Below are 11,182 nucleotides of genomic sequence, written 5' to 3'. Positions count from 1 at the left end.
GTCATCAATTCCATTCCCAGTCGCCATGATCGAGCAATCGTCGGCATAAGAGACAATCGAGACTCCCTCTGGTGGTTGAGGGAGCTTTGAAATGTAAAAGTTAAACAGTAACGGGGAAACGACACCACCCTGTGGAACCCCCTGTTCTATTTTCCTCTGTTTACTCGTTTTGTCTCTAAACATTACCCACGAATGTCGACCACTCAGATAATTTGCCCACCACCGTTTGAGCCTCTGTGGAAGAGAGGAGGCCTCTATATCTTCTAGTACCGTGGAATGGCAGACGGTGTCAAACGCTTTTGACAAGTCCAACGCTACTAGAATCGTTCTCTTACAGGGACGGTTTCGGTTAAGGCCACGAGTTATCTGAGTGTTTATGGCGTTAAGTGCTGTTGTTGTGCTGTGCACTTTACGGAAACCATGCTGATGCTTCGCTGGGGTCAGGTGGTTTGTGAAGTACTAGAGTAGCAAGGCCTCGAGTGTCTTCGCTACCGGGGAAAGGAGTGTTATCGGACGATAAGAATCTCCTTTGTTGGCAGGTTTCCCCGGTTTGAGCAGTGGGACCACTCTCCCCACCTTCCAGATGTCTGGTGTGATGAGAGTGGCCATAGACAAGTTGAGGACCTCGGTTAGGTACGCCACCCCCGCAGGACCCAAATTTTTCAGCATCAGCATGCATATTCCGTCGGGACCCATAGCTTTGGAGGCTTTCGCCTTCCCGATGGCCACCTTATCTTCACCGCAAGTGAAAGCAAGGGGGGCACAGGTTGTTGGCAGTTTGTGCAGCCTTCTGGTCACTCCACGCTTGGCTTTGTCCACCATAGGATGCAGTATGAACTGCCGGCTAAAATAGCTCGCGTATCGCTCCGGGTTCGACGAAGCATGGTCGCCGAAGGAAATTTCGACTCTGTCGTCGTGTTTCGTCGGATTGGACAGCGACCTCACGGTTGACCAAAGCTTGCTCACACCAGAGATGAAGTTACAGGTCTTCAGATGCTCCTCCCACTTCTTCCTGTTATGTACGTTTACTAGTTGCCGAATCTCCGCGTTGAGATACGGGGATCTCCGGGATCGGCCTGACGAAGGCTATCACGCTCATCGGCTAGAACAGCCGCTTCGGCAGGGAAGTTTGGACGTGGGTCCGTTATACATCCTGCCGGTATGAAGCGAGCTGCAGCAGCAGTGACAGCCCTCACCGAGATGGACGTCGGTTGGTGTGGGGAGCGCTGTGAAGGTGTTTTCGGTAAACTCCGCGTAACCTTTCCAATCAGCTTTAGAAAGGTTGATATAGGTCCGGTGTTTGGCGGAGGCGAAGTCGGTGGGTTTATCTATCGAGATGACTATGGGTAGGTGGTCTGATGCTAAAGTCAGCATAGGTCGCCATGTTATGCTGTTTATCAGACCAGCGCTGACTATGGTGATGTCTGGCGAGCTACTGCAGTTACCCATAATCCTGGTGGGTGCGTCGTCGTTCATTGTGCAGAATGTCGAATCGTCTATCTGCTCAGCCAAGTCTGTTCCCCTACGATCGTTTGACAGGCTTGAGTGCCAAAGATCGTGGTGCGCATTAAAGTCACCTACTACCATACGGTTTTCACCTCTGAGGAGCGCACCTATATCAGGGTGATATCCTGCCGGGCAGCAGGTGACAGGGGGTATGTATATGTTAAATATTTCGAGCTCAACATCGCCTGAACGGATAGCGATGCCGATGCATGAACACGGTTATCTCCTCAATCTTGCTCTGTAGCCCGTTACAGTTAAATTGAAGGAGCTTCATGTGGTTCGGGAGACGTCGTGATGTGGGGTGTAAGCTGTCGGTTTATCGATTGGTTTGGTTCAGGATAGGTCTGTAGTCGTGTAGATGCGCTGCTTAGTCTGCTATCTATCTGTTTTTGGCCCATAATATCATCGGTAAATAAATAAATAAAGGAAGTAAAGTTGCGTCAAAATATGTCGCCAAATTTTGGCCTCAAAATATGACAAAGTGAAAACCAGTTTATGTTGCCCAAAAGCACAGGGCGATTCATATTAGGTATACACGTAGAGCCAATTTACACGACGACTTTGCACCCTGCGTTTTTGGCACGTTCCCTTTTAAAAAAGTCTTCGAAAATCCTCGTGCATTTACACGAGGACTTTTTCTTTGAAGCGTTTCTTGCGTATTTTTGACATTTACGCGTAAAATTTTCTTTGGTCAACTCTTTCGTCCTCATTTTTAAAGTGGAGCGAATCACGAACTCAAAGCAAAAATACGAAAAAGTGAACTCGATAAAAGCGAAACGTCAAAAAAACCCCTCGATTTCACTCACCGCATGACTTTCCACCCAGGGTGAAAAGTCATCGTGTAAATTGGCTCGTAGAGGAAAAAATTTCGGAGCAAACTTTAACTTGGTATCAGGTTTCGATACGAGTACTCCCTTTTCATACCTACTCAGTACTTGTTTCAAAAGTATTGATTCCAAATTATTTGTTATCGATCGAAAAGTATCGAGTATGTACTTGTATTTACAAGTATCAATTCATTCCTACCGGCGAGTGCCGCGAAAAGCAATTATTTTTTAATTTTCGAAGATTTTATTTTCCGAAATGAGCAAAAAAGGGGCAATATCAAAGGCGTTGGCGAAAAAAGTATACCAACCTGGTCGGGTAGTTGAAGTTAAGGTAAAGTTCTTCAATTTGTTTGCCCGGTAAGTCGTATAGTTTCCCTTTCAGGATATCGAAGATACAGTCAAGTCCCCATTTTTCTCACCTGTACAAACTCGGGGACAGCGCAAAGTAAATAAAACTCTACTCCATAAATTAGTGCAACCCGCTAAAGCTCCAGCAAATTGTTTAAAGGAGCAAGATGATTTCAAAGAAATGATTTGTAACCCTGGTAGTAGTAGGAAATCCAGACAACTTACAGATGATAAAGCACTGGTTAAAGATGATACAAGCAAGCTAAATAGATCTGGCAATCCTGAAGCTAAAGAGATGGAAAATTCGGACAAGTGGGAACCGAAAAATTGGCGTTTGATGCTAGAGAACATCAGAGCGATGCGCTCTGCAAGTGATGCACCTGTGGACACTATGGGATGCCACAAATGTTCAGACAACGAAGCCGATGAAAAGGTAAACAGTTTTTCGCACAGTTGAAGCTCATATTTCCAACCTCAATTTAATGTATTTTTGTCAGTAGACCCAAAGATTTCAAAAACTTGTTGCCCTTATGCTTTCTAGTCAGACTAAAGACGAAATCACTTACGAAGCCATGCAACGGCTAAAGGACAATCAAATGACACCCGAAATAATTGTGACCATGGAGAGAAGTAAACTTGAAGAGTTACTGAAGCCTGTGTCATTTTATAAAGTAAGCATATGTAATTTGTACGCGACTAAAAAACGTTTTACACAGCTTATTCTTGACTCAAGTCAAGAAATTTGGCTTGACAAAGTTAAGTTGAGTTGGATAAACCATCACTATGTATGTACACAATATTTTGCTAGCTGCCCATCCTTTGCACGAAAATCTTGCGTGCTTAATCGGAAAAGCACTTAAGCGAATTTTATTTATTACTTCAATTAGGATGGTATCCGAATCCCTATGAAACAAAATATTGGTGGAGGGAGCACTTTCGAATGGTATCTATACAACTGCATAAAATGATAGCCGTTTTGATTGTTCTGTGAGATGAGCAAAATAAATAAAAGTTTGTAACATAAGGGTAAGTGTAGAGCCAGTGCAGGTAAAAGAAATACTTTCTTCGATAATTGATAATAGTTGCCAATTTTAAAGGCAGGTATCGCTAATGTGCAGGTATTTTTAATGCATCCATCATAGAAGTTTCCTTACAAATGCTAAAAATAATACCGGTGATGAGTATTTTCGGGTGGGTATGTTAAATGTGCACTTAAGCATAAATGCAGCAAAGCAATATATACTGTACATACATATGTATGTATGTATAATAGTATGCATTTTTTTTTAGAATATATGAAAGTTTGAAAACTCCTTGGTAAAACAAAAAACAAAAAGTACATGAATACTTCAATAATACTAATGGACCACTAACTTCTGTTCCTATCAGCGTTATCCAGTTTTTTATGCCCTTAATTCGAGTTCTAGCTAATAGGACGAAACATATTTTTAAATAACGATTTGTGTATGTTTTCTGTCCATTTGTACTTATACGGTTTTCACATGAGGCGATTTTCCAGGCAATTTTAGAGGCGATTAGTTGAATCCAAAGTTAGCTGCATCCCAACTTCATTGGAAGGTTGAAAGGTCGTTCACACACACGTTTGTTGCTTTCAACTAAAAGTTGCCTGTAAAATCGCCATATGCGAACACCGTATTACTGTTATACTCTTTTAATGGAGTTACAGTCTAGTAGGAGTGGCATCAGTGTTATTTTTCCGTTCCCTGGACAGAAACCGAACGACTCAAATGTATTCCTGACCAGGGATTGTGTAATTTGTATGCTGTTACAACACCAGCTTTTTTTTGAACAATAACTCGCACATATGCAAAACTGTCCCATATGAAAACCGGTTTTTACCGTGCAATCCGTACACCGTCCAAGGGCTTGGCAAGGCTTCGATAATGCCCCTAATATGAGCCGTTCAGTGTTCACATCGATTAACTCCACTTTCTGAAAAAAAATCTTAAATTTAAGTGTTGTTGTTGTTGTAGCAGCATACATGTTCCGCAAAGGGTTTTTGGGGAGTGTTGCTGGAGCGACAGTCCTTGGCCACATATAAATCTGGGTCGTTCCGGTTGCGTAGACCCAACTGTCGAGGGAACGTCAGCACTTGGTATAGTCATAACCATGATAAAAATATTAGAAGGTCCCGGTGGTGTACTGTACTTATGTATGTACCTAAATAAATTTCGATACTACAGAAAACCAACATCTCCCGAAGGGGATTGTTGGTTATCTATCTTCTATCTTCTATATATATAAATGTGAATGTCTTTTTGTTTATTACCGTGTAACTTTTGAACCACTGCACGGAATCGCACGAAACTTTGCACACTTATTTGTTTTTACCCCGGGAAGGTTATAGGTATGGTTTTGCTTGCAATTATGGTGTCAATTTTGCGAGGGGCGTGACACCTCCCATAGGCCTGCACATTTTTAATCAGCTATAACTTCGGAACCATAAGTCACATGAACTTAAAATTTGGTATGCATACAAATCCATGGTAGATGCTTATAGTAAGGTATATACAAATGACATTGTAGGAGGGGGCGTGGCATATCTCATAGTCGTAGAATTTTTAATCATAATAAAATTGAAATTTGGTATGCAAACATATCAATGGTAGGTGCTTATAGTAAGGTTTATAATATAGGCGTGGAATTTTTTATCAGCCATAACTTCGGAACCACAAGTCACATGACTCCTTTACTTCCTTCTGATATGCCTTTCGACCTCAGTGTCCAGTTCGCTTAGCTTTTGCAATGACAATAAACAATAATGCCTTAAAGAAAAACCCGAAACTTTATCGAAAATAAAATGTATGATAATTGTATTGGAAAATGCTGTGAAATCATATTAGAGTTATTATTCGTAAGAAATTAGATAGTATTTCTTCTATTATATAATTTATTGGAGATGGTTGGTTGGTTGGTTGGTTTAAGTGAATTGTCCCTCAGGTGACAAGCAATTAGCAAGTTTGCCATTTTGATTCCACAACTCGTGCAACCTACAGCCATTTGGCGGCTTTAATAAATTTCTGTACGTCATACAGAGAGAGGCAGCTGCACTCTGAAATATTCTGCAGGAATGGTTAGCCGAGTGTCTTTAGCCTCATCCTTGCGAGGTCTGGACTCTCGCACAGGAAGTGTTCGACTGTCTCTTTTGAGCCCGGGTCATCGCAGCTGCGACAGAACCTATTGAAGGGCAGTCCTATCCATTCGGCATGTACCCCAACGGGCCAGTGCCCTGTGCGCACTGCAGTAAGTTTGTAGGCATTTGTTTTGCTCATTCCTAAGAGAGCTTTGGTTTTGAGTGAGTCGTAAGACACCCAGAACTGCCGGGTAATTCTGTAGGATCCTGTGCAGTTCCACCTCTGCCTGGCCTTCTAATGATAAATTTCGCGAATTTTTGTCTTAATCTCCCTGAGCGAGGCGCCCACGTCCACCGTGTGGGACACATCCAGTGCGGAGCCGCTCGTATTGATCAGAAATATAGGCCAGCTCTCTCCTATATTCATCCACTAGCTGAGATCTAACAGAGTTAGAGGAAAGTGCCTGAATAACCGCTTGGCTATCCGAGAGGATGTTCACTTGCGTTCTCGTGGGTACATTGTCTTTGATGTACCTTACTGCCTCCTTAATAGCAAACGTTTCGGCCTGGAAAACGCCTGCATAGTCTGGTAGGCGGAAGGATAATTTTAGGTTATATTGCTCAATGAATACCCCAGCACCAACACCGCATTCCATCTTTGACCCATCCGTAAAGACGGTTAAGCCCTGCAAGTACCCGAAATCTTCCTGGTTCCAGTCACTGCGGCTTGCGAATTTCGTGCGGGGTTTATGGTGAACCCAGGTCTTCGACAGGATATAGTCAATGGGCAGCGCTTTAATTTCAGACGGTATTGCGTGTATGATGGAACCGTGCCCGAACGGTCTTTCCTTCCAGAGCCCCAGGGCACGCAGTCTGATGGCGCTATTAGCAGCTGAATTCTCTATGAAGATATCTATAGGTAATAAGTCAAGAAGGACGTTCAAAACGTCCTTCGGACAAGATCTCATTGCGCCTGTTACGCTAGCGGCTGTTGACCTTTGAATTCCGCCTATCTTTTTATCTATGTAATCCTTAGTAAGGGCTGGCCACCAAACCAGCGCCCCATAAGAGATTATGGGTCGGACTATAGCTGTGTACATCCAGTGCAGAATTCTTGGTTTCAAACCCCACCTGTTGCCCAACATTCTCTTGGCTGCATAGATAGCCACCGTGGCCTTAGCACGCTCCTCAATGTTTGGTTTGCAGTTAAGTTTGGGATCCAAAATAACACCAAGGTATTTCACCTTCTTTGACAGATCCAGTTCCGTTTATCGGAACCTTGGTTTATAAAAATTTGGTAATTTTGTTTTATTTGTGAAAAGCATAAGGTGAGTTTTCTCCGGGTTTACGCTAAGAGAACAGCTTATGGCCCAGAAATCTACTATCTTTAAAGTCCTTTCCATAATTTCACTTATGACCGAAGGAATTTCGATACCAGTATCGTTACATCATCGGCGTAAGCCACCGCTTTGATTCTCTGAGAGTCCAGCTTTACCAGTAGTTTGTTTAAGACCATGAGCCATAGTAACGGTGATAGCACTCCTCTCTGTGGGGTGCCTCTCACTACATATACGGCCCTGCTTTGGTACCACAATTGGGCATGTATTACTCTGCTCCTTAGCAGAGACACTATCCATGCCCGGACACAGTGATCAATCCCTGTTTCCATAAGTGCCTCATGGATGGAATCTACACTGACATTATTAAAGGCCCCCTCGATGTCTATAAAGGACGCCATTCTAAATTGTTTATAGTAAAGCGAACTCTCAATTGCACGTACCACTTCATGTAGGGCAGTCTCCGTTGACTTCCCTTTCAAGTACGCATGTTGAGATCATGATAAATTGGACGTCTTGTCCCTAACATACAGATCCAACAGCCTCTCAAACGTCTTGAGCACGAAGGGCGTTTGGCTTATTGGTCGGAAATCTTTAGCATTGTCATGGCCCCGTTTAACCGCTTTAGGAATAAAAGTTACCTTAATCTTCCTCCAGCTTAACGGAACGTGGTTCAGTATTAGGCACCCTCTAAAAATTGTTTCTAGGACTGGAATGACCATCTCAGAAGCTTTCTGAAGCATGACTGGTAGTATTCCGTCCATACCCGGTGATTTATAGGGTGAGAAGCCGAAGATAGCAAATATTATCTTTTCCCTCTCTAGTAGCTCCTCTAAGAGGTCCTCGGAGAGGGTTGGTATATGGTCTGGGGCATCGATTTTGCACCATAGAAAATGTGTATTCAGAAGGATATCCAGCAACTCCCCAGCCGACTCGGTCCATGAACCATCTGACCTTTTTTTATATGTTGGCTGCGAGTGCCCTTTGGCAAGGATTTTTCTTAATCTCGCAGTTTCCTTGGTATCCTCGATGGATTCGCAAAATTCCTTCCAGGACGCCTCCTTGGCGTCCCGTATCGCTTTTTTGTGTTTCTTTAGGTTCTCTCTGTATAGGTCCCATACCTGAATCCTGTAGCATTCGTTGAAGGATTTTCTTACCTGCTTCCGTAGCGCTGTAAGGTGCGCGCGCTTTCTTGCCATACCTCAGCGGACAAGCCTTCGTAAGGGCCTTTTCGAAGTCCGTATTCAGGCTGTCCGCTCTGGCGTCCAGCTCGCCCCTTATAGGAATGTCTTCAACTGGTAGCTTCTTAAATTCTTTTCCAATAACCTTTTGAAAGACTCCCACTTTATAGAACAGAGGTAGACAAAAAAAATATGTTTTATAAAGGTTTAAAGTGTTTTAATGAGTTACCGCCTCATGTAAAAGACTGTGATAACTTTGTTGCTTTTAAAAGACAACTATTTGATCACTGTAAAACTCTGGCTCTTAGGTAGGAGAGCACGGAACGGAATGGAAACCAGGCCTTTCCATCCGACCAAGCAGCAAATGATCTAGCATACGAAAGCTTCCGACTATGCCCAACCGCCCGACCATAACGCGGAGCGGAAACTAGACCTTTCCGCCCGCCTCACATCACGGAATCCAGCGTCAGGGTTTGCATATTAATGACGACGGGAACATGGATCGGAGACTCGGCCTTTCCGACCGTGACTATCAACTCGTGAGCAACGCGGAGCGGAAACAAGGTCTTTCCGCCTGCTGCACATAGTACATATTTAAAGGTAGACTGGAGACTAGGCCTCGCCAGCTACCAAACTAGTTAGACAATATACATTTATATAGGTTATTTGATAGTTTTAGAAACATAAACAGCTTTGTAATTGAAAATTTAAACTTACATATACGCATACTTTGTTATATATTAAAAATACCTATCTGTACTTTTAAGTCGCAAGACTGTAACAAATAAAAAAATAAAATAAAAAAACAAGTCCCAATCGAGGGTTTCTAAAGGGAGTAGGCGTATCCGCCGCCATATCTAGCTCAAAGAGTATTCGACGGTGGTCCGAGAGGGTCTCTTCGTCGGATACTCTCCATTTATTGACCTTTAGGCTCCCCTCGGTCAGCAGAGTTAGGTCTAGAACCTCTTCCCAACCGCAAAAATCAGGGGTACTAGGAAATATGAAGGTGGGAGTACTACCTCTATTACAAATCCTAAACGTAGAATCAATAATAAATTGAAATAGCGACTCACCTCTTTCGTTGGTTGCCCCATAATGTGTATGTCGTGAATTGGCATCGCAGCCGAGTAACACTAGACTAGCTCCTGCTAGCCTTTGTAAAGTGACGACTTCCTGTGGCGGACACGGCCTGTCGTGCGTCATGTATACGGATGATATAAGACAGCTTTGTTTATTCATCAACTCCAAGTTGACGACTGTAGTATCCAGTGAGCTGAAATTGGTACATAAGAAAGCTTTTATATGTTTTTTAACCAATACACACGCGCGTGGTTTACCTGATATACTAGTGTAGAAGAAGTTATAGCGGGCGTCGGTGAGTCCCTTAACCTCTAGGTCCCTTACCCAAGGTTCCTGTATCAACGAGATGTCGATGTCTTCCTGCCTTAGGAAGACCAGGCGCTTGTCCGAGGCAGCCTTAGAGTGCCTAAGATTTGCCTGGACCACCTACATCGACTTTCTCGCCATTATTAACTGGCCCTGTACCTGCCAGCACCTGGTTGGCACCGTCAGCGACCTCTTCGTTCGCGCTAACCTTGAGGTTCATATCGCTCAACATCTGGTTGGCATCCTCGATATCAGCCTCTGGAATCGGCTCATTGGAGCGGAATATTTTTAGTTTCGCTGTTCTCACCCCGAAGAGCAGCTTATTGCCCATTTTTTTCAATGGCTCAATACTTTCTTCATTAAGGTTGCAAACAGAGTGGAAGCGAAGCCGAAGCCGAAGACGAAGATGAAGCCGAAGACGAAAAACAGTGCAGTAGTAAACATATGAAAGTGATCACAGTGCAAGCGAAGACGAAGACGAAGATGAAGACGTTGCGCAAGCGGTCAGCTTGAAACAGTGCGGTACTGTTTTCAAACACGACTCGCTTGCTGTGATGAGTTGTTTACAATTTATTTAACTGTTTGCAATTGTGAAAAAACGCGTTTTTCAAGAAATTGGCTCAATTTTTGGCAAAATGTAATCAAACGTATTAATTGGCATTCTTGTATATTCGAAAAATGTCTGTCCGTCTTGCCGTAACACATAATACAAGTGGCGAAATTCTCCAAAAGTTGTCCTATACAAATTATTTCACGAATTGCTGTTTTTTCTTTATTTTCTTTTGATTTTATCTAAAAAAAAAGGGTTTTATTTAGAAACAAATCTTCATATCATTCATCTTCCACTATGTACACTCGCCAGCTTGCCCGCAACGCAAGCAAGTCGTCTTCGGCTTCGTCTTCATGTTGTTGTTGTAGCGGCTACTAAGCCCCGTTCGGGGCGGTTCATCCATCAACGTTGTCGTCTATTTCAGCTAGGGGGAGGCCCAGGAAGTGTGCTACTCCCCTGGAAGGGACAGGGGCGTTAGCTGAGTGGGATTCTCAGGGCATGTGAAGAGGTGCCGGGAGTCATGTGGCGACTCTCCACATGCCGGGCATTGGTTGGGCACATCCTCGTTGATTCTGCTCAGGTAGCTGTTGAGCCTGCTGCAATAGCCAGAGCGAAGTTGGGCTATTGTGGTGCGGGTCTGTCCCGTCTACGTCCGATGGTTGTGTGCCTAGAACGGTATTCACAGGGCGGGAGTCTACATAACTTGAGACTGATTCCCTGTGAATGCCGTTCAGGGCCTGTCGGTAGGTTGTCGGGTCTAGAGGTTGTTTAATATACCTCTGGACTTTGTCTGTCAGTTCGCAAAGATGCCTCCTGACGTGCCGTGGCGAGGACTCTTCCGCGAGCAGTTGCCCGCTGGGATGACCACGTCTGTGGCTCCCAGCGAGGAACTGCTTGCAGAGCATTATGTTATGCTCCTTTACTGGGAGCATCTGGGCCTCGTCGTGAAGGTG

General features: G+C 43.9%; 2 protein-coding genes across 3 annotated transcripts in view; one reads left to right on the top strand and one right to left on the bottom strand.

Annotated features, from left to right (window-relative positions):
• Nucleotides 1-6,935, bottom strand: part of LOC108357952 (uncharacterized) — a 17,869-nt gene extending 10,934 nt beyond the window's left edge. Inside the window, exon 1 of the mRNA XM_017609044.1 lies at nt 6,310-6,935. Within this exon, the coding sequence (XP_017464533.1) occupies nt 6,310-6,920 (611 nt within the window). The 5' untranslated portion in view covers nt 6,921-6,935. The remainder of the gene's footprint in view (nt 1-6,309) is intronic.
• Nucleotides 2,479-11,182, top strand: part of Nthl1 (Nth-like DNA glycosylase 1) — a 19,058-nt gene continuing 10,354 nt past the window's right edge. The window contains exons 1-3 of one of the 2 annotated variants that reach the window (XM_017609041.1): nt 2,482-2,664; nt 2,716-3,114; nt 3,182-3,352. In XM_017609041.1, coding sequence (XP_017464530.1) covers nt 2,590-2,664; nt 2,716-3,114; nt 3,182-3,352 — 645 coding nt within the window. In that variant the 5' untranslated portion in view covers nt 2,482-2,589. Of the gene's footprint in view, nt 2,665-2,715; nt 3,115-3,181; nt 3,353-11,182 lie in introns of both variants that reach the window. The other variant, XM_017609042.1, reaches the window with a different exon arrangement.

Source organism: Rhagoletis zephyria, unplaced genomic scaffold (genome assembly GCF_001687245.7).
Source record: "Rhagoletis zephyria isolate East Lansing unplaced genomic scaffold, Rhagoletis_zephyria_1.1 Rzeph_scaffold_00184, whole genome shotgun sequence".
In the NCBI taxonomy this organism is placed as follows: domain Eukaryota; kingdom Metazoa; phylum Arthropoda; class Insecta; order Diptera; family Tephritidae; genus Rhagoletis; species Rhagoletis zephyria.
Note: the sequence above shows the minus strand (reverse complement) of the source record. Positions and strands in the feature narration are given on the sequence as shown.